Source organism: Pristis pectinata, chromosome 9 (genome assembly GCF_009764475.1).
Source record: "Pristis pectinata isolate sPriPec2 chromosome 9, sPriPec2.1.pri, whole genome shotgun sequence".
Taxonomy (NCBI): Eukaryota; Metazoa; Chordata; class Chondrichthyes; order Rhinopristiformes; family Pristidae; genus Pristis; species Pristis pectinata.
In genome coordinates, this window is record NC_067413.1 from 36,080,888 (window position 1) to 36,104,928 (window position 24,041).

Sequence of the window (24,041 nt, forward strand, 5' to 3'; positions counted from 1 at the left end):
TCTTTAACACTCAGTCTTCTTCATTTATGCAATTCCAAAGAGTTGCAAATTGATTTTTGTATGTGTAATTCAAGTTTTGTTCCTTTCTAATTCTTTTCCTTTCATATGGGTGAAGTTATAATTTCAATTTGAGGTTGGTAAACGAGTCTAATACTCTTGAGGAGGGAGAATTTATCTCAATATTATTTAGTGGTGAGCCACTTGATCAGGGAAATCAGAGGAACATCCTGCAGAAATCATTCACTTCCATATTTGCAACAAGGACCATGGTGGTCATACCCTAGTCAGATATGACTAAAATCCTTCCTGGCATTCTGTAGATTATAACCAGGAATCTAAACTGTTGGGTTGGTCGCTAAATGTTTATTTTGAATAATTGTTTCATTCATAAATAGAAATCAAAAAACTTTAGATGCTGGAAATCTGAAATAAAAACAGAAAATACTGAAAACACTCAGTGTCAATGGAAAGAGGTGATGTTGAGATAGACATGTGATTATCGAGGTGAAATGCTGAGATGATTGGATTCAGCTGCAGCCTCTGTTGCAGGAATGATATCAATGTATTTTATCCTCTTTGTTCTTTTTGTGGTGATACCTTAAACAAAGGCCCTCTATTTCTTTTTGGACATACATGAAAAGAATAGCAGGAGTAATCCCTCTGATGTTCTGGTCACTAAAAGTGATGCAAAATCCTGTAGATTTGATGGATAAAAAACACAAAATACTGCAAACTTTCAGCAAGTTAGGCATTCACAGGATTTTGCTTCACTTTTAGTGACCAGGACATCAGAGAGATTAATCCTGCTATTCTTTTTACAGAGTTAATGCTTCAGGTCAATAATCTTGATGTTATCTCTGAAGCAGAATATCTGGTTATGACCACATTGTTGTTATTTTGGTCATGACACTGCAATGTGCAAAATAACTGACAAGTTTCCCCAAGTTACAGCAATGTCTAGTCTTCAAGAATCTTTTTCTTAGGTAGTCTATAGTCTATATAGTCTTAGGTAGTCTTTATCAGTCACCCCAAACCCAAATTTTGTGGGTTTGGGGTGACTGATAAAGCCAATGTGGCAACCACAAACTCTCCCATAGAAAGGGCAGGAGGGGCCTGACAAGATGGGTGGGTGGATAGTTTCTGTGGTGATATGTTCCTTTTGTCATTTACACTGGGCTTCTATGTACTATCAATGATGGACTAGAGGTTCTCTCTGCTATCCCAAATGATCCTTCTCTACTTTGAGTGGTCATGGGCTGGGGATTTTCAGGAATCTTTGGGGATGTTGCATTTTTGAAAGGAGAGTTTCAGCACACCCTTAAACCTTCTTCACCATCTGGATGGTAATCTGTTCAAGCAGAAGGGAATGCTGTTCAGAGAGTCTGAGTCAAGCATGTGTTCAATGTGCTCTGCCCAATGGAGACAATTAATTGTAATAGGACCTCGACGCTGGGGATATTGGCCTGAGAGAGAATGCTAATGTTGTTTTACTTACCCTGCCTGTGAACTTAGAAGATTTTGCAGAAATATTGTTAGTAATATCACTCAAGTGCCTTCTGGTGTCTGCTGTAGGTAGTCCAGGTCTCAGAAGCACATAGATGGGCACATAGTTCCCAGCAGACCATGAGATTAGTGCCAGATTTGAGATCTTGATCAAAGGCTTAACTACTGAAGGCTATGCTCGTGCATTGAAAGCAAGGATGAATTTCATCATTACTGCCTGCCTTTGCTCAGACATGATTCTTGAAGTGGTTCATGTTTCCTAGGGTCTTGCATGAACTGTTATAGTTGGAAGATAGTGTGGTGTGCGGGGCGGGGAAGGGAAGAGGTGGAATTGTGGCAGAGTAGCTTTGTCCTGTGCATGTTTAGTTTTAAGCTTCTCCTCCCTTATGCTTAAATGAATGAATTGACAATGTCTTGGAGCCCATCCTTTGACTGTGCCCAAATACAAGTATTGCCTGCATATTGTAGTTTGATTACTGAGGTTGGGTTGACCTTGGTTCTGGAGTGCCATGGGATGAACAATTTCTCATTAGTTCTGAAAATTATTGCAGGAATTTTATTGGAGGGGAGCAGCAGCATTGCAGCAAGAAAGAATGAAAAACAAGGTTCAGGCAATAATACAGCCTTATTTAATACAAGTCTTCACCTCACACTCAACATCAGCAAGACCAAGGAACTGATTGTGGACTTCAGGAAAGGGAAGCCAGTCCTCATTGAAGAGTCAGCAGTGGAAAGGGTGTGAGCAGCTTCAAGTTTCTGGGCGTCAACATCTCACAGGATCTCTCCTGGGCCCAACACATTGATGCAATCATGAAGAAGGCATGCCAGCAACTCTACTTCGTTAGGAGTTTGACTCTTACAGATTTCTATAGATGTACAGTGGAGAGCATCCTGACTGGTTGCATCACAGCCTCGTATGGAACCTCCAATGCACAGGATCACAAGAGGCTGCAGAGCTTATTGCTCAGCCAGCTCCATCACAGGCACAACCCTCCCCACCATTGACGATGTCTTCAAGAGACAGTCCCTCAAGAACTGCATTCTGTTATTGTTTTCCCTTGTCCCTCGATACACTGATGTGACGAAATGATCTGTATGGATGGCGTGCAGAACAAAGTTTTTCACTGTACTGACAATAATGAACCAATTTACCAGCAGGAGATAGCTGACAGGTAACTGGTTTATGAGATGGTGAATTCCGTCTGCTGTATACGCTGGGTTTCTGTGTGCTTGAGGGCCTCAGTACCAATCCTAATGCTTCAACTCTATTATGTGTGCCGAAGGGCCAGAGGTTCCTAAAGGTTGGTGGGAATGTTGCACATTTTCAAAGAGGCTTGTAGAACATCCTTGAATTTGTTTCCTCTGTCCCCATGACAATCTCTTTCCAGACAGGGTGCTGAAGAAGGCGATTGGCAAGCTGGCCTTCATCAGTCAGGGAATTGAGTATAGGAATTGGGATGTTATATTGCAGTTGTATAAGATGCTGACAAGACTGCATCAGGAATATTCTGTACAGTTTTGGCTACCCTGTTACAGGAAAAATGTAATTAAGCTGGAAAGAGTACAAAGAAGATTTACGAGAACGTTGCTAGGACTTGAGGCCTGAATCATAGGGAGAAGTTGGCTAGGCTAGGATTATATTCCTTGGAGTGTAGAAGACTGAGGAGTAACCTTATAGAAGTGCATAACATCATGAGGGGAATAGTAAGGGTTAAAATCCTTTCCCGGGAAAGGGAATCAAAAACTAGAGGGCATAGGTTTAAGGTGAGAGGGGAAAGATTTAAATTGGTAAATTGGTTTATTACTGTTACATGTACAGATGCACAGTGAAAAACTTTATTTTGCATTTAAAAGATTTACAAGGAATCTTAAACATATAAACATAATTTATCTAATTGTATATAATTTATAAATTTAATATTTACTTATTTATGTTTTATTTATATAGTTCATATAATTCATGTTTTTCTTGTGAATATTTTGTATCTGATGCTATATGCCCGTGATGCAACTGCAAGTTTTCCATTGCACCTGTGCATACATGTACTTGTGCATACGACAATAAACTCGAATTTGATGCCTGTGTCAGGACTCTGCTGCTGGGCTTGCAAGTGACAGGACAATAGTCCACAGGAGCAATTTGGGTTGGGGAGTGACGTCAGTGGGACATGACGTCACGAACACAGACGTCGTCGGTGGGCGGGGACAGCCTCTGAGTGACGCGAACGCCGTCGCCCGGGGGGTTGTGGGAGGAGGACCCACCCACTTTAAGATGGCGGACAACATCCCTCTACACCCGGTGCGGAGCCTGCAGAAGAGGCACGAATATTACCCAGGGAGGCAGAGCAGGTATTGCACGGCCCGGACCGGTGGCAGGGTGGGTGAGGAGAAGGGTGGCATGAGGATCGGGAGAAAGAGAGGCTCCGAACTACAGCCTCGGTCAGTGTGGCTAGTGCCGCGGCCCAGCAAGTCCCCCATTCCCCCGTCCCAGCAGGTCCCGACTCCCCGCCCTCCCCTCATCCTCCCCCCCCTCATCTCCCCCCCCCCCGTCTTCCCCCCTCCAGCAGGTCCCCTTCTCCCCCTCCCCACGGCCCAGCAGGTCCCCTTCCCCTGGCCCAGCAGATCGATCTCTCCCCCGCCGAGCATCACCCAGCAGCTCCTCGTTCAGCCTACAAAAAAGCACCCCATCCTCATTCTGTTTTCCGTTTTGTTGCCCTCACTTCCCTCCCCGCTTCTGCAACTCTACTCTTGGTTACGTTTCCACCTCCATCATGCAGTGAAAAAGTGTCAACAAACTCTCATTCCACCCCACACCCCCCAACTGACACTTTCACCCACTACACCCTTTATTTATCTTCGTTTCTGTTCCCTCTTGCGCGACTTCCACGTTCTTCTCATTCTATGTCTCTTCCTCCCATCCCTAACTATAATCTTCTCACTACCTTTCTGATGGGACCTTTACTTTCCCTGCTTCTCCCCACCTCTCCCCCACTCTGCATGCTTTGGCGCCCCCCCCATTTCCCCCACTCTGCTTTGGCGCCCCCCCCATTTCCCCCACTCTGCTTTGGCGCCCCCCCCATTTCCCCCACTCTGCTTTGGCGCCCCCCCCATTTCCCCCACTCTGCTTTGGCGCCCCCCCCATTTCCCCCACTCTGCTTTGGCGCCCCCCCCATTTCCCCCACTCTGCTTTGGCGCCCCCCCCATTTCCCCCACTCTGCTTTGGCGCCCCCCCCATTTCCCCCACTCTGCTTTGGCGCCCCCCCCATTTCCCCCACTCTGCTTTGGCGCCCCCCCATTTCCCCCACTCTGCTTTGGCGCCCCCCTCGTTTCTTCCACTCTGCTTTTGCGCCCCCCTCGTTTCCCCGCTCTGCTTTTGCGCGCCCCCACTCGGTTTCCCCCGCTCTGCTTTTGCGCGCCCCCACCCGGTTTCCCCCGCTCTGCTTTTGCGCGCCCCCACCCGGTTTCCCCCGCTCTGCTTTTGCGCGCCCCCACCCGGTTTCCCCCGCTCTGCTTTTGCGCGCCCCCACCCGGTTTCCCCCGCTCTGCTTTTGCGCGCCCCCACCCGGTTTCCCCCGCTCTGCTTTTGCGCGCCCCCACCCGGTTTCCCCCGCTCTGCTTTTGCGCGCCCCCACCCGGTTTCCCCCGCTCTGCTTTTGCGCGCCCCCACCCGGTTTCCCCCGCTCTGCTTTTGCGCGCCCCCACCCGGTTTCCCCCGCTCTGCTTTTGCGCGCCCCCACCCGGTTTCCCCCGCTCTGCTTTTGCGCGCCCCCACCCGGTTTCCCCCGCTCTGCTTTTGCGCGCCCCCACCCGGTTTCCCCCGCTCTGCTTTTGCGCGCCCCCACCCGGTTTCCCCCGCTCTGCTTTTGCGCGCCCCCACCCGGTTTCCCCCGCTCTGCTTTTGCGCGCCCCCACCCGGTTTCCCCGCTCTGCTTTTGCGCGCCCCCACCCGGTTTCCCCCGCTCTGCTTTTGCGCGCCCCCACCCGGTTTCCCCCGCTCTGCTTTTGCGCGCCCCCCATTTTTCCCCCCTCTGCTTTTGCGCCCCCCCGTTTTCCCCCGCTCTGCTTTTGCGCGCCCCCCCGTTTTCCTCCGCTCTGCTTTTGCACCTCTGTTTCCCCCTCTGCACTTGCTCTTGCATCACCCCCATTTTCCCCACTCTGCACACGCTCTTGCTTCTCCCCATTTCCCCCCCTCTGCACATGCTGTTCCATGCTTTGCCCCCATTTCTCCCCATCTTTTGCCCCCTCACCCATTTCACCCTTTCTGCACATACTCTTCCTCTCTCCCCCCACCACCAGTTGCACCTCTCTGGAAATACTTCTTGTCCTTCCTATCCCCACACCCACATCTCTGGAAGTACTTCCTTTCCCTCTCACCCCCATTTCTCCATCTGTGCAACACTTCCTTTGCCCCCATCCCCTCCTCCTTTCTGCACACGTTCTTACTCCTTCCTCCCTATTGACCTCTCTCTGCAACTCTTTAATCTCATTTCCCCCTCTCTGAACACACTTTTCCCTCTCCACCATTTTGCTCAGTCTGCATTAGCATGTGTACTTCCCTACATTTCCCCCTCTCTGAAATGCTCTTCCTTTCCATTTTCCCCCTATTTGAACTCCCTCTTCTTCCCTGTTTTCCTCTGCCTGAACATGCTCTTCCTTTACCACCCATTTTGCCATGTCTGCATGTGCACACTTCCTTCCACCATTTCACCCCTCTGTCCACACTCTCCTCTCTCACATCCCCAATCTACCCCTCTGAACATGCTCTTCCAACCTCCCCCATTTACCCCTACTTTGCAACCCCCCTCTTTCTGCCCTCCTGCTATTGGTTTTGCAGAGGCTGTAGAAACACATTGACCTTGCTCTGTGTATTGTGCATTTTGACAAGCAAAAAGAAAACACCTGAAAGAAATGACAAATGTTGCAGATAAAACATGAATGAAATCACTCAAGCTATTTAAGTTTATATTTGTAGAAGTAGTGTAAACTTTAAGGATGTTTCTACTGTACCTTTTTCAACCAGCATAATGCAGAATTGTTTTGTGGAGTTTCAAGGTTAATTTCAATGCATAGTTTGTCAATATTAGGAAATTGCTAAGGTTCATGATTAGAATTAGATCACAAATTATTTCACTGAATGAAATGGTGTTTATTTTTCATTGCAAGCTGTATTTTGGGCTACCTCAAAACAGCTTGGACCACATTTATCGTAAGTATAAACATTGTTTTTCAGGCCAAAGTTCTGAAAGTTGAAATCAAACACTTGATTTATACAAGTCAAATAAACATGAAACACCACAGGTAGTACGACTTTGAGCTTGGAGGAAAGAATAGTTTTTTTACCCATAATGTTTCCTTTGGGTGAATATGATCTTATTGCATTTGGCTGGAACGTTTGAGGTTTGGAAGGCACTGCATATGGCCTTTTATGGAGAAGGTTTATCGCAAAGAATTTGTATTGATGGTATGGTGTAATGATGTGGTCCATTGTTTGATCAGAGCAACCACGTTCACAGGTAGCAGAAAGTTTGATTTGCCCCTTGTGCATTAAGTGGCTGCATTGTTGATGTCCTGCTTTGGAGCACCCTTCTCTTGTGATTAGAACTCTTTTGATCATGTTGATAGTCATTGATGCAGGTTTGCTTGGCTGAACTGTTCACTCGAATGTTACACTTTTCATGTATTTTAATGGTTTGGAACACATTTGAAGTCATTCTGATAGATGTAGAATTTTAGTGAATAATGGGAAAGATTATGAAGACAAAAAGTGATTGCAAACTTAGTTCTTGCCAGTCAATAGGTTGATTTAATTTGTGAAAAATCTTATTAGAAGTGAAGTAGTTGGATTAGTTGCAAAATCACACAGATTTTGCAGAATAGCTAGTTTCAAGGCAATGAATGTTAAAGTGTTTAGTATTTTATATAAAAGTTTGATAATTAAAATGTGACACCGCAGGTATTCATTCTTGTATATTACTATAGTTTGACTGTTTTTCTGCCTAAGCATCATGTCAAATCCTCCTGAGGGTAAGGTACTGTGTTCATTGGACATTTTAATATACAGATGCCAAACAATAAGATACCATTTTCAGAAATGGTTTGCAGAATAATTGAATACAGTTGTTTATGGTTGACTGAGACAACAGTTGAACCCACATTACGGTCGTTTGGGTTACGGTAATTCGTATTTATGGAATTTGCAAATCTACTGAAAAGTTTGAGATGTGGAATAAAATTCGCTCTTACTGAATTTATGTGGTTGGGGGTGGGAGGGTGGGGGGAAGTAAACACAAATGTGAAAGAAACAATGAATTTTGTTAACTTCTATTTGTTAGTCACTCAGTACTGTGGGGCAATAAGATTTGGATATGACGTCACTGTGCCGATTGGGTGGCAGAAACAGCTGAGTCCCTCCTTTGTCATGCCCTCTCCAGTCCGAGGGCAGGCATTTTCTGTAAGGCATTTTCTCGGACCCACTGTATTGGGAGGAATCGCAGTAGCCACGGCCAGCTTCTTAAAGTAATTCCTCGGCCTTTACTCCACTTCCACTAAGTCACTGTGTTTTAACCCATTTACCCCCTGAACTGCTGCACTACCTTTCTCTTGTGAATCCCAATCCTCAAATCCTTTCCCTTTCCCTGATATCCTCACCTCCTAAACCATTGCCTAATCTGTGAGTTTTGCGGGTTAGAGAAAATGTCTCGCAAATGAAGAGTGTTGCACTCTGAGAGGTCTGCTCATGTGTCCTCGGACTGGAGAGAGCGTGGCAAAGGAGGGACTCTGCTGTGACTCCCAACCCATTTGAAGGGGTGATGTCATATCCCAATTTTATTGCCCCACAGTATTGAGTGACGAAAAATAAAAATTGACAAAATTTGTTTCTTTCACATGCACCTTGTCTATCCCTTGAGTTTAATATTTTCCTCAGCTGTTCAATAACAGTCATGGATAACTTTGTCATCGCTGATAAAATAGCTTAAGAGAGAAACATCCCATAGGAATCCACCTCTGCTCATAACATGGGATTCAATGGGAAAAGGGGGTTTGCGTTACAGAAAATCACGGTATGGACTGCTTCCCAGGAATGCAACCCCTCTATGAGATATTCAGAGAGAGCAGGAATGTGCTTTGATTCTATGTATGTTCACATTGATTATAGCTTTCAACAGACTGAGGTACATGTAACATGGGCTGCAGATAAAGGGGGACCAGAGGATTTACTACACTTAGAATTGCAGAAGGCATTTGATAAGGTACTACATCAAAATGCTATTGTTCGAAAATAAACTGGTATAGGAGCAGAGGATAGGCAATTGTTTGGCTAACAGGAAACAACAGACAATTTTTTTTCTGGTTAACAAATTGTGAGTGGCATGCCACAGGTATTGGAACTGGGGCCGCAATTTACAATTTACATAAATGATTTGGTTGATGGCCCCAAAGATGTGGTTTCTAAATTTGCTGATGACACAAATTGGAAAATAAGTTGTGAAGAGGACAGGCTCCAAGGGAATATGGGGTAAGTGAGTGCGGAGAGTTCAGGCAAATGCTGTACATTATGGGAACATGTAAATTTTTTCTTTTGCAGGAATAGGAAAATAAAACAAAACATGATTTAATTGGCAAAAGATTACATAGCTCTGAAGTTCAGATGTTTGAGTATTCGAGATTATAACTTGCAAAATGTTAGTATGCAGGTACAGCAAGTAATTAGACTAACAATGTTATTGTTTATTATCAGGGGAAGTGAATACAAAAGTAGGGAGGTTATGTTTCAGTTATATATAGGGCACTGGTAAGACTCATCTGGAATACTATGTACCGTATTGGTCTCTTTTAAAGAAGGATGCAAGTGCTTTAAAAGCTGTTCAGATAAGGTTTGGAACAGAGAACGGCACAGTATGGGCCCTTCAGCCCACGATGTTGTGCCAACCTATGGATACACCTACTCCGTGGTCAATCTAGCCCTTTTCCCCTACACAGCCCATAACCCTCCATTTTTCTTATATCCACGTACCTATCTAAGAGTCTTTTAAATGACCCTATTGTATCAGCCTTTACCACCACCCTTGGCAGTGTGTTCCAGGCACCCACCACTCTGTGTTAATAAAAAACAACTTTCCTCCTCTGACATTAAACTGATGTCCTTTGCTATTGGCCATTGCCGCCCTGAGGAAAAGGTGCTGGCTGTCCACTCTATCTGTGCCCCTCATAATCTTACACCTCTATCAGGTCGCCTCTCATCCTGCATCGCTCCAAAGAGAAAAGCCCTAGCTCGCTCAACCTTTCCTCATAAGACACGTTCTCTAATCCAGGCAGCATCCTGGCAAATCTCCTCTGCACCTTTGCTAATGCTTCCACATCCTTCCTATAATGAGGTGACCAGAACTGAACTGAATACTCTTAAGTGTGGTCTAACTTGAGTTTTATATGGTTGCAACATTACCTTGTGGCTCTTGAACTCAATCCCTTGAATAATGAAGGCCAGCACACCATACGCCTTCTTAACCACCCTATCAATTTGCACGGCAACTTTGAGGGATCTGTGGACTTGCACCCCAAGATCCCTCTGTTCCAATACACTGCTGAGAGTCCTGCCATTAACCTTGTGTTCTACCTTCAAATTCGATCTTCTATAGTGTATCACTTCACACTTTTTGGGATTGAACTCCATCTGCCACTTCTCAGCTCAGCTCTGCATCCTATCAAAATCTTTTTGTAACCTACAGCAACCTTCTACACGATCCACAACACCACCAACTTTCATGTCATCTGCAAACTTACTAACCCATTCTTCCACTTCCTCATCCAATTCATTTATAAAAATCACAAAGAACAGGGGTCCCAGAACAGATCCCTGCGGAACACCACTAGTCACCGACCTCCAGGCAGAATAATCTCCATCTACTACCACCCTCTGTCTTCTGTGGGTAATCCAATTCTGAATCCATGCAGCCAAGTGTCCATGGATCCCAAGTCTCGTGACTTTCTGGATGAGTCTAACATGGGGAACTTTACCAAACGCCTTATTAAAGTTCATGTACACCGCATCCACTGCTCTACCTTCATCAATTTGTTTTGTCACCACCTTGAAAAACTCAGACTTTGAGGCACGACCTGCCCCTCAAAGCCATGCTGACTATCCCTAGTAAGACTATGCTTCTCCAAATACTCGTGAATCCTCTCCTATAGCTTGTCCACCACTGACGTCAGACTTGCTGGTCTATAATTCCCAGGATTATCCCTATTACCTTCCTTGAACAAGGGAACAACATTTACAATCCTCTGATACCACTCCTGTGGCCAGGGAGAATGCAAATATCATCGTCAATGCCCCAGGAATCTCTTCTCTCACTCCCCATAGTAACCTGGCGTATATCCCATCCGGCCCCAGGGACTTGTCTATCCTAATGTTTTTCAGAAGCTCCAACACTACCTCTTTCTCAACCTCAACATTCACCCAGCTACTTGCATCCTGCAACCTAGGTGTAACTGTCTCCCTGTAACTCCTGTCTATCACCTCCTCAATTTCCCAAATGATCTGGAGTTCATCCAGCTCAGTCGGTCTGTAAGTAGCTGCAGCCAGATGCACTTCTCGCAGTTGTAGTCATCAGGGACTCTGACTTCCCACATCCTGCAAGAGGAGCATACTGCTGTCCTGACTGCCATTCCCACTGCTCTAACTGTGCAGTAACAAAGAAAGAAAGAGAACTTACCAGAACCTCACCTTAGCCTCTGCTCACTTACTCTGCCTCTTCTCGCCGAAGCCTCAAAGTCCCACTTTTACATTGAGCCACTCACACAGGGCAAGATTCTGATAGGTTGGATATGGAGAGGATTGTTTCTGTTGTGAGATAACCATTGAGGACATGTACAAGAGGCGATGTCTCAGGAAGGTGACATCTATCATTAAGGACCCCCACCACCTGGGCCATGCCCTCTTCTTGATGCTGCCATCAGGCAGGAGATACAGATGCCTGAAGACCCATACCTCAAGGTTCAACAACAGCTCCTTTCCCACTGCCATCAGGTTCTTGCACCAATTTGGAAACCCCTAATACTACCTCAGACAATATTTCTCTTCACTCTCAACGTGAACTAGTGTCGTTATGTTTATATTAGTTTATTTTGTCATGCAAGTTGTGTATAATTTGTTAATTTACATCAATTAACTTATGTTTGTCGTATTGTAATGTACTGTGCTGCTGCAAAAAGCTAACTTTCATGGCATTTATAGCCTGTGTGTGTATGCCTATGACAATAAATTTAAACTTTAAAATTGAATTTGAAGTAGGGGTCACCCATTTAAGAGGAAAGAGGTGACGTTTTTCTGATGATCATAAGTCTCTAGAGCTGCCATTATCCAAGGAGAGTGGAACCAAAGTCATTGAGTTATTTTAAGGCAGATTATTATTAAATAGATTATTAATAAGCATGGGTGAAAGGTTAGATGGAAATGTGGAGTTAAGGTCAGCCATGATCTTAAGTGCTGGAGCAGGCATGATAACTCGTGTCTGTAATATATTTGTTAATGACTCTTTCATCCAGTTCAAAAGTAAATCTTCATAACAAGCCTTGGTTAAAGTCATTTTGTCAGATGATGCCATTTTATTATGTCATTGTTCTCAGAACTTCATGCAGTTGTAAGAATATTCTTTGAGGTTTGAGCTTTATCCTGCCTGCTTTGTCACCAAGCAATATATGTATGTGTATGCTCCCTGAGAAGGTTTGGGGTATAAGTTTGCAAAATGTAGGCTTTAGTGCAGTACCATGTGAGTATTGCACTTCTTGAAGAGCCGTCGTTCAGATGAGATCTTAAACTGGAAACAATTTTGGTCTTTCAGGTAGATGTAAAACATCCCATGGTGTTATTTTGAAGATTTTTATGGGTGCCGTCTGTTCTGGCTAATCACATGCTGAACAGTATTTAGTTATCAGCCCAATTTGGCTACATTTTAGAGTACTCTTGTTGGCTTTAGTATTTTGGGATATCCAAAAATCAATATGAAAACTTACTTTCTTTTATCTTCTTTTCTACCACTTGTTACAACTACTGATTTGTAATCCTTCAAATGATCTTCTGCTCTTTTTCAGGCCCCTGACTCAACATCATGCCTCACTCTAGCTTCAGGTGCTAGGATTCAACTGTTTAGTATCCTTCTCTCTCATTACTCACTTCATTAAATGGCTATATTAATTACTGTAATGAAATATTTTCCAAGTACTACTTTTATCATTTGCTTTTATAAAACATTTGCTACCGATCAAACCTTTCATTCTGTTTACCTGATGTAGATGTTGCTAGTAAGGCCAGCATCTCTTTTTATCCTTGAAGGCAGTGGTAAGTAGTGACTTTGAAATGCTGTCATCCATCTGAAGTGGTTCTCGTAATACTGTTTGGTTGGGAATGCCAGTATCTAGACCCAGCAATGATATATTTCCACATCAGGATGCTGAGTGACTTGAAGATGGACCCATGCTGTTGCTGCCCTTATTCCTATTCCCTTATCCTTAGTGACAGAAGTTGTGCTTAGCAAATTGCCGTCACGGTAGCCAGAGTGAGTGACTGCAGTACATTTTATAGGTGTTGTACATTGTGTTGATGGAGGAGGGAGTATACATTTTGCTAATGGAAATGATGCCAATCAAGCAGGCTGCTTTGTCTTAGATGGTGTGGAGCTTCTCTAGTATTGTTGGATTTGCACTCCTTGAGATAAGTAGAGAGAAATCCATCATATTCCTGACTCTGCCTTGGGGGAAAAACTAGCTGAGGTGAGTCATTCACTGTAGGGTTTGACTTTTGTGGACAGTATTTGTGGTTGGTCCAGTTGAGTTTCGAGTCCACAGTGATCTCCGGGATATTGGTGGGGGATTCGGATGCCAAGTGAACAGAATCAGGTTCTCTTTAACTGGCGATAGTTATTGCTTGGCAATTGTGTCCATGAATTAGAGGTTTGCTTGGGTGTAAAATTAAAAAGTGATGTGACCCTGTCTAGTCCAAACCTGACTTGAGCCCAGTGACGTAGAATAATTGGGCTCTGATTGGGAAGTCAGGCTCTACAATGAAGCTGTGTACATTGAAATTGGAACCACTTCCTGTGCTATCTGCGTGCTCCTGGCTATTGCAGGAAGTTGGCTCTATCCCATTCCAGAGTACTAAGGCTCACTGCATTTATTTATAAAGAAGTGGCATAGTGTAACCCAGCCTGTTTTGACCTGAACACATTTAGTTTGGTTCTGTTGGGCTTTGGGCAGCCTGGCTCTTTTGTGAAGATTACTTGTCATTTGAAGTTTGTCATACCCACGGTATAAATGCCATGAAAATTTGCTTATTGCAGCAGCATTGCAGTACTTTACAAACATAAATTACATAAATTAACAAATTGTACATAGCTTGTATGACAATAAAAATAAAATGAAAATAACAACATTAGTACAAGTTGAGGGAATTATAGTCTGAGGTAGAATTGGGTTTTTCAGTTCCGTTCAAGAACCTGATGGCAGTGGGGAAGAAGTTGTTGTTGAACCTTGAGCTGTGAGTCTTCAAGATCCTGTACCTCCTGCCTAATGGCAGTAATGAGAAGAGGGCATGGCCCAGATGGCAGGGGTCCTTAATGATGGATGTCGCTTTCCTGAGCTTTCGCCTCTTGTAGATGTCCTTGATGGTGGGGAGAGCTGTACCCATAAGCATTCCCACTTCTGACCTTAAGATTAATGGGAGTTAAATGTTGAAGCTTTTGAAGATGGTTGGGTCAAAGACATTGCCCTGAGAAACTCCTGCAGCAATGTCACAGGATTGGAGTAATGATGTTCAATAACCATAACCATCTTCCTTTGAGCAAGATATGACTCCAGTCTTTGGAAAGTTTTTTTTTACTGCCCATTGACCAGTTGTACAAGGGCTCCATGATCTCAAGGGCAGTTATTGTCACTTCACTTTTGGTCAGTTTAGGTCAAGGTTTTTAATGAAGGCTGTAGCTGAATAACTTGCTCACTGCTCCATTGGGTGAGTAAGTGGATCTTTTCTGCACCCCCTCTAGCTTAATTACATTCTTCCTATAGTATGGCAACCAGAACGGCACACAATATTCCAGGTGCAGTCTCATCAAATCCTATACATCTGTAACATAATGTCCCAACTCATGAACTCGATGCCCCATCCGATGAAAGGAAGCATGCTATATGCCACCTCACCACTTTGTCTACCTGTGTCACTACTTTTCGGGAACTATGTACTTGTGCCCCTAAGGCCTCTCTGTTCTACAACATTCCCCAGGGCCCTGTCATTTACTCTGCAAGTCCTGTCCTACCTTAACTTCCCAAAATGCATTCCTTGACATTTGTCAGAGTTAAATTCCATCTGCCATTCTTTACACATTATTGGTGTTGACTTTGATCCTGTTGTTACCCTAGACAACCTTCTTCATTGTCCTTCACACCACCAATTTTGGTGTCATCTGCAAACTTACTAATCATGCCACTTACATTCATGCCAAACAGCAGGGCAGCCAGCGCCGACCCCTGTGGCACGCCACCAGTCACAAGCCTCTAATCTGAATAACCCTCCACTACTACCCTCTGACTCCTTCCACGAAGCCAATTTTGTATTCAGAGGATAAGAGGCCAGAAGGAGGGTCCAAGGGGAAATTGGGAATTCTGGAGGTTGGAGAAAGGATCCACATCATGCGGTGAAGACTCCTGGCCAAAGAAATGGAGGTGAAGGCAGTAGAAGAGCTCAGCATCAGGTTGAACTTGGAATTCAAGATGGGGACATGGGGTGAACAAATCTTGAACCTCTGCTCAGGAATGGTCAATCAGGATCAAAGAAGAGAAGGTCGGAAGGAATAGTGAAAACACAGCAGGGAGTCTGAGGGGGAGAGATCGAGGTCAGAGGAAGGTGAAAGGAGAAGAAGATCCAAAAGAATATTAGCATTCAGGGGCTGTTAAAAGATTGCAATCTTTTGCAGCAGCTGCTACCGCGATGCGAAAGTAAGACACTAGTCGATGAGTTGCAGAACAAAACTGATATATTTTCCTGCCTTGCGTGGGCCTTTTAAGAGGAATGGTTCCTGCCCACCAAAAACGGAAATGATGTATTTGTTACGTCATCAAACTTGACTGCGCGCGGGTTCTCCCCGTCGCTCGGGGAAGACAAAGGCCCAGCGCCATCTTGGGCCTCACCACTCTGACGACACGCGACCTGACCGCCGAGCCAGTTCGCTTGCTTGGACACTGAGTCGCTACACAACCTACCTCCCTCCCCCCGAACTGGCGATACGGTCCCCAAGGTTCGCGGGCTGTGCTAGCCGTTGCTTAGGAGGTCGGCCTCTGTGTCGCAGTGTTGGGACCTCGACCGGTTGTAGTAGATCGAAATGGGCCGGTTTGAGGCGGTCCTTCGTGAAGACTTCCTCCTTGCCCCCAATGTCCAAAATAAAGGTGGACCCATTATTCCTGATGACCCGGAACGGCCCCTCTTATGGTCGTTGCAACGGTGCCTGGGGTGTGCCCCGCGAACAAAAACAAACTTAGTCTTGTAGTTCCTTGGGCTCACAGGATGGGGCTTGACCAAGTTGCGAAGTGGGAATCGGTGCCAAGCTGCTGAGCCTCTCGCGCAGTCTTCCCAGGGCTGCCGCGGGTTGTTCCTCTCGCCCCTGAAGGGCGGGTATGAACTCCCCTGGGACGACCAGGGGCGCACCATACACGAGTTCAGCTGACGAAGCGTGGAGATCTTCCTTGGGGGCAGCGCATATGCCGAGCAGGACCCAAGGCAGTTCATTGACCCAGTTAGGACCTTTCAGGTGAGCCATCAGGGCTACTTTCAGATGGTGGTGGAAACGTACCACCTGTTTGATTGAGGGTGGTAGGCTGTGGTGGTGTGCAGCTGCGTCCCTAGCATGTTTGCTAATGCAGACCATAGGCTGGAGGTAAACTGGGCGCCCCTGTCTGAAGTGATGTGGGCTGGAACACCAAAACACGAGATCCAAGTTGTGAGCAGCGCCCGGGCGCAGGAATCGGTTGTGATGTCGGATAGAGGGGTTGCCTCTGGCCACCTCGTGAACCGGTCCATGATGGTAAGGAGGTACCGGGCTCCTCTTGAAACTGGCAGGGGACCAACAAGGTCGATGTGGATGTGGTCAAACCTTCTACGGGTAGGCTCGAACTGCTGTGGTGGGACCTTGGTGTGTTGTTGGATTTTCGATGTCTGGCAGTGTGGACAAGTCCTGGCCCACTCACTGATCTGTTTGCGCAGGCCGTGCCAGACGAACTTGCTGGCGACCAGTGGGACAGTTGATCTGATGGACGGGTGTGCCAACCTGTGTACCGAGTTGAAAATGAGTTTCTGCCAGGCTGCAGGAACTATAGGGCGGGGTTGACCTGTTGCGACGTCGCAAAGGAGGGTCTGCTGATCTGGACCGACTAAGAAATCTTGGAGCTGCAGGCCCGAGACTGAGGTTCTGTAGCTAGGCAGCTCTTCGTCGGCTTGCTGTGCATCAGCCAGGGCCGCATAGTCTACACCCAGGGACAGGCTGTGGATGGTCGGTCTGGAAAACGCGTCAGCAACGACATTGTCCTTTCCGGAGACATGTTGGATATCCGTTATGAATTCGGAAATGTAGGACAAATGTCGCTGCTGATGAGCTGACCAGGGATTGGAGACCTTGGAGAAGGTGAAAGACAAAGGCTTATGGTCAGTGAAAGCGGTGAAAGGCCTGCCTTCTTAAAAAGTACCGGAAATGCCGGACCGCCAGGTACAGCACTAGAAGTTCCTGATCAAAAGCATTGTATTTCAGTTTGGGTGGTCTAAGGTGTCTGCTGAAAAATGCCAAGGGTTGCCAATGGCCTTCGATTAGTTGTTCCAGTACCCCACTGACCGTGATGTTGGATGTGTTCACCGTGAGGGTGGTTGGGATGTCTGTCCTAGGGTGTACCAGCATCGTGGCGTCTGCCAGGGTGTCTTTGGCCTTAACAAAGGCAGCCGCGGCCTTGTCGTTCTAGGCGATGTCCTTGCCCTTACCAGACATCAGCAAGAACAAAGGGTGCATGATATGGGCTGTTGCAGGGATGAACCGATGGTAAAAGTTGACCATCCCCAGGAATTCTTGCAGGCCTTTGACTGTGTTGGGACGGGCAAAATGGTGGCTAGCGTCTACCTTGGCAGGTAGGGGTGTTGCTCCTTCTCTGGTGATTCAGTGACCGAGGAAATCAATAGAGTCAAGTCCGAATGGGCACTTGGCCGGGTTGATAGTGAGGCCGAAATCGCTGAGACGGGAGTACAGTTGGCGGAGGTGGGAAAGGTGTTCTTGGCGGTCATGGCTGGCGATTAGTATGTCATCTAAATAAATGAACACTAAGTCCAGGTCACAGCCTACCGCGCCCATCAGCCGCTGGAAAGTCTGCGTGGCGTTCTTAAGGCTGAATGGCATTCAATGGAATTTGAAGAGGCGGAATGGAGTGATGAGCGCAGTTTTGGGGACGTCGTCAGGGTGGACCGGGATTTAGTGGTATCCCCAGACGAAGTCCACCTTGGAGAAGATGTAGGCCCTGTGTAGGTTCGCCTCAAAGTCCTGGATGTGAGGGTCGGGGTAGCGGTCTGGGGTGGTGGCGTCATTCAGCCTGTGGTAGTCGCCGCAGGGTCTCCACCCGCCAGTGGCTTTGGGGGCCATGTGCAGGGGGGAGGCCCAGGGGCTGTCTGACCTGCGAACAATCCCCAGCTCCTCCATGCGGCGGAACTCTTCCTTTGCCAGGTGGAGCTTGTCTGGAGGTAGTCGTCGTGCTTGGGCATGAAGGGGTGGCCCTGTGGTAATGATGTGATGCTGCTCCCCGTGTTTGGGCATTGAATTTGTAAACTGAGGTGCCAAAACCGATGGGAACTCGGCTAGGAGCTTGGTGAACTCGTTGCCAGGCAGGGAAACGGAGTCCAAGCGCGGGGCTGGTAGGCTGGCTTCTCCCAGGGAGTAGGTTTGGAAAGTTCTGGAGTGCACTAGCCGCTTCCCTCGCAGGTCGACTAACAGGCTGTGGGCCCGAAGGAAATTGGCTCTCAGGAGCGGCTGGGCGATGGCGGCAAGGGTAAAGTTCCAGGTAAAACGGCTGTCGCCGAATTGTAATTGAACTGTACGGGTACCAAAAGTTCATGTCATTGTGCCGTTTGCGGCTTTGAGTGTGGGACCCTGTTGCCTGCTACGAGTGTCGCGGACGGTCAGGGGCAAAACACTGACCTCTGCTCCAATATCAACGAGGAAACGACGCCCGGACTGCTTGTCCCAAACGAATATGAGGCTGTGTTGGTGGCCAGCCGCCGTAGCCATCAGCAGCAGCTGGCCCTGGCGTTTCCCTGAAACTTGCAGGGTGGGCGGCATCGACGGTGCTCCGCACCCCACCTCTGATGCTGGAAACACAGCTGGTCCCCAGTGTCGTCGTCTGTGTTTCTGGGGTGTGGTCGCTCGGTTGCTGGGACTGGTTTAGGTAGGCATTGGGCCCGCAGTCTGGCGATTTGGCCGACGGATGACCCGTTCTCACGTTTGGCCTTCCACAGGACATCTGCCCGGGCGGCTACCTCACGTGGGTTGCTGAAGTCGGCGTCGGCCAACAGCAGGTGAATGTCGTCGGGTAGTTGTTTGAGGAAGGCCTGTTTGGACATCAGGCAGGGCTCGTGTCCCTCAGCCAAGGCCAGCGCCTCATTCATCAGGGCCGATGGGGATCTGTCCCCCAGGCCGTCGAGATGAAGCAGGCGGGCGGCGCGCTCGTGATGGGAGAGGCCGAAGGTTCGAATAAGAAGGTCTTTGAAAGCCGGGTACTTGCCTTCCTCCGGAGGAGACTGGATGAAGTCTCCAACCTGGGCGGCTGTCTCCTGGTCCAGGGAGCTGACCACATGGTAGCACCGTGTGGAGTCGGAGGTGATCTGCCAAAGTTGGAATTGTGCTTCAGCCTGGTCGAACCAGACGCGGGGCAGAAGTGTCCAGAAGGCGGACAGCTTGAGTGCCACTGCGTTGGCTGCTGCATTGTTGTCCATTGTGTGGGTCCAAAATCTGTTTGGACCGTCGGGGTCACCAATGTAGTGGCTGCTACCGCAATGCGAAAGTAAGACACTAGTCGATGAGTTGCAGAACAAAACTGATTTATTTTCTTGCCTTGCGTGGGCCTTTTAAGAGGAATGGTTCCCGCCCACCGAAAATGGAAATAACACATGCGCTTTGTCATCAAACTTTTCCCGTGCGCGGGTTCTTCCCGTCGCTCGGGGAAGATGAAGGCCCAGCGCCATCTTGGGCCTCACCGCTCTGACGATGCGCGACCCGACCGCCGAGCCGGTTCGCTTGCTCGGACAGTGAGTCGCTACACTTTGATCTTTTTAAAAAAAAAGACTTCTGCTTCCTCCCCCCAAGAAAAGGAATATCATCTCCCTAGCAAAAGGCTGTTGTACTCTAATAAAAGAACATAAACAAGTACATCTAATTTTCAGAGAAACAAGTCTGATCAAAAAAGTTAGGAAATCTTGTAACTTTTCATCATAACCTAGTGTCTGTAATACATACCCTTTGTTGATCAGACAAAAACATATTATTAGGCAAGTTTTAATTTTTTTTCTAGTATTTGGTTTGTAGACTTGTTTGGCTTTGTGTGAAATTTCCAAATCACATCCACACCTCCCACAAATTTAACCATCCAAAATTATATTCATCTGTATGATCTGTTGATGACTTAAAATATAAACTTGGAGTAGTAAAATAGTGAATATAAACTAGTGAAGTTTCAGCTCTAATTTTCTTTGGAGCTGAAACTTCATCCGGCTTTATATATTAGCAAGTTAACCCTCTGCGTCTTGTGAAGACTAAGTCCCATTTTCACAATAAAGATGCTTCCATCACATTTGTATGGCATGATTGTGCTAAATGAGAGAGAACAGAATCAGCAGCTCAAAAACAGCAACGTGGGCTGTCACGAGCAAAATTAATTCTTCACAATATGCAACCCCATATAATCTTTTACAAGCCAGGGATCAACCCTCATTCAATGAAGAATGCACTGGGGGAGCAGCATCAGATGAACTTTACATTGTGGTGCCAACCTAGGGAAAAAAACAATCAGAGGTCCATGTATGCTAAACAGTAAGCAATTGACAGAACCATTCCATAACCATCAATCACTTCACAGCTCTGTGCAATTCTCTCGCATCTAGTTGCGAACAGGATGCAGCAGCTTTAAGAATATCTCCAATCTCCATGAAGGTAGGACCTAGAATCTGGAGAGGAAAGGCTGAATAGTTTACAACTCTTCAACCAGAAGTGCAGAGATGAGCCAATTTGGCTGTCTTCCAAAATCCCCAACTATCATAGAAGCCAGTCTTCAACCAATTGGATTCATTCCACGTGACGTCAAGAGTACTCCATAACTAGCCATGCAGTTCCTGTGCAACTACAACATGGAAAATGGTCCAGGTATGCACTGTCCACAAAAAGGAGGGCAAATACAAGCCAGGTAATTACTGTCCAATCAATCTTCTCCCAATGAGCAATGACTTTCCACATCTGAGATGACTTTTCTCCCTTAACTATGGCTCTCAACACCATCTCTATTTCCTTCACTTCTGCTGTTACTCTCACTCCTAGCAAGAGCCCAATAGGATTCCTCTTGTCTTCATCTTCCACTCCACTACTGTCATCCACTACAATTTCTGCCACCTTCAGTGAGATTCCAGACACAAATTCCTCTCCTCTCCCCTTTCGGTGTTCCAAAAAGCCCATTGCCTTCATGTCTCCTTGACTCATTCTTCCACGTCCAACGATTTGCTTCCCTCAGCTCCTGTCTATACATCAGGTGCTACAATATCTGCCCTTTACATTGTTTCTTTTCGCCATTCAGGAACAAAAAGCAGTCCTTCCAGATGAAAATGCAGTTCACTTGCATGTCTTCCAATTTAGTGCATTATTTGCAATGCTCGCAGGAGAACCCAAGTGCAGATGAGGTGACTATTTTTGCAGAATGCTCCCTTCAGAAACCAATGGTGATCTTGAGTTTCCATTTGCATGTCACTTTAATTCTCTATCCCAAGACAATTCTGACCTCTCCACACTTGGCCTCCTATAAAGTTCCAGCAAAGCCCAGTATAATCTTGAAGAATAGCTTCCCGTCTTTCATCCAGGCATGTTGCAGCCCTCAAGATTCAAAATTGAATTTAACAATTTCAGATAACCAGCATTTCCTGTTTGTGTCAGATGGCGAGTTGTGATCTAAGGTCAACCAGCTGTAAAATTAACTTGGCTTTTCTTCTTTTGACAGTTGTTACTTGATCTACTAAGTATTTCAGATTTCTAGCAACTGCTGTGTTCAGCATTTCATAGTTCCAACATTCCCTTTTTCCTCTTAACTATCTTCATTCATCTCCCTCTATTTGCCCTCCTCAATAAATCAGCTGTGATTAACTAGATACCATTGAAAGCAATTGTCCCCTGGACAACTTTGTTCTCCACCAAATCAGCCTTTCTCTTTGTTCTCTCTATGCCACACTCTCCCACAATTTAAAGCACACTCATTTTCTCACTTTTCAGTTTGGAAGGGTTATTAATGTGAGGTTAACTCTTTTTTTCTCTCTCCACACCTGTATCCCAAGCATCTTCTAATTTTATTGTTTTTCAGGAATTTTCTTTGTCTTCCAGGGACAAAAGTATTTCAAAAAAGGTTTTTCAAAGAGAATTTTTTTGCATCTTAAATTGGCTCAAGTCAGTTAATTTTATTATTTTTTTATTAATTTTATCCAATCATTTTGGTATTGGATACATTTTGGCTATTGAATTATTCTCTTGTCCAAAACCTTATCCGATTCACAAATGTTTGGTACTGTGAGCATGGAACAAACTTTGCTATTTCTTTGCTATTGTGAGAAAATTATAATTTGAGAAAATTAATCCACCTTTTCAGATGGATTTTTTTTATATGATAGATCACAAGTTCAAGCAGTACTGGTTAGAACCATAGTTCATAATAAACTGGCACTTTCAGTGATGTATGAAGTGCCTGGATACTGAAGTTGAATGACTGTGATCTTCTACCCTGTCTTGGAAGAAGTCTGCCAGATCGTTTGTTAAGAACCATGGCCAGAGCTTCCCAGAAGATGTTATAAAATCCAATTCAGGGACAGATTTGTGCTTTTCCAAGTCTATCAATCTACAGCAAAGTGGGCATACGTGGCCACGTAGGAAGATACTGCAATCTTTTAATCACTGATGAAAGTGAATCTTTCCTGGTGAGGTTGATTTTAATCTGGCTTTAGATCTCAAGTTTGTTTTACAGTTTGTGACTTAATTGAATTTGTTTAGAGCAACAGTGGCATGCACAAAAATAGGTTAATGCACCTGAATTGTTGGGTAACTAAGGAAGTGCATGTTTTTAATTGTTGGGTAATGACTAGAATGTGCAAAGAATATATTTAACAAAAAAAGAATGGGTCATAGTTCCTAAAGCTGACTTTGTCACTGACTTACATGGCAGTCTGTTCATCATGCACTTGAATACACTCTTTGAGCTTGGGGTAGAGAATACTAATATCACCTGTATAAACTCATGAAAATATTTCATTCTGCCCAGGCTAGCTTTCAAGAATGTAAAATGTCCCTAGGGCAAAATTAACTGCCTGCTTTAATATAATGCTTACAGCACAGGGATAGAATTGGTGAAAAGAATTTGAAGAGTGGAATAGAAACATTGCCTGGAAGAAAGTTTCTTCATTAGTACATTAATAGCAGCACAGCAACATTTTGTAAAGCTGTGCTCCAAGATTTCACTCCAATCATAAGTGAATGATAATTGTGGAAAGAAATGTAAAATTTTCTCATGTGAGGCAGATTGCATACATCAGATAGTTAACCATGCTAGCATTTTAACTTGTGGTGTTAAGGTATTGCTGGGTAATTTTCTGCATTTTTGTGGTCTGCCATTGACAATCTATCCAAAAAATAAGTGGTCCAATTTTCTGCCCATTCTCAGAAATGAGACCAGAAGGGGGGGGGGGGGGGGGTGGCAGAGGGGGGAGGAATAGTCTTGCATTTGTAAAAGAGAACAACCTCTTGATCTGTTTTAATAATATAGGGATAAGTATTAGCTAGGACACTGGGGTAGTTCTGCTACTATCTTGCATAGTACCATAGGCTCTTTTATGTTGATCTGAGAGGGTAGACGGTCTTTAAAGGCTCATCTGGAATACCGTATCATAAACAGAATAGCACTGAAGCAGCAGCCTGGATTTATTTGCTTGCGTTTCTGGTTTGGACTTGAACCTGGAAACTTCTCACACAGGTGAGTGTGCTACCCACCAAGCTACACATTGGTCCTGCTTTGAGGATTCCAGTAAGCATAAATAGTACTTTGTACAGTTAGTTCGTAGTGTTTGTATTTGAAATGCAAAAGGAAATGTAAATATGCTGGAATCTGAGCAGGGAACTCTGTAAACTTGTTTCTTTGAGAAAGTGTTTCGGAGGTGAGTGGAAAGGATACAAATTGTGTTGTAATCCTTATCACAAAGCAAAATGATTTAGGTGTGTGTTGCAAAT

General features: G+C 45.6%; 1 protein-coding gene across 1 annotated transcript in view; it reads left to right on the forward strand.

Annotated features, from left to right (window-relative positions):
* Nucleotides 1-3,764: 3,764 nt before the first annotated feature.
* Nucleotides 3,765-24,041, forward strand: part of atp9b (ATPase phospholipid transporting 9B) — a 259,834-nt gene continuing 239,557 nt past the window's right edge. The window contains 1 exon segment of the mRNA XM_052023085.1: nucleotides 3,765-3,852. Coding sequence (XP_051879045.1) covers nucleotides 3,776-3,852 — 77 coding nt within the window. The 5' untranslated portion in view covers nucleotides 3,765-3,775.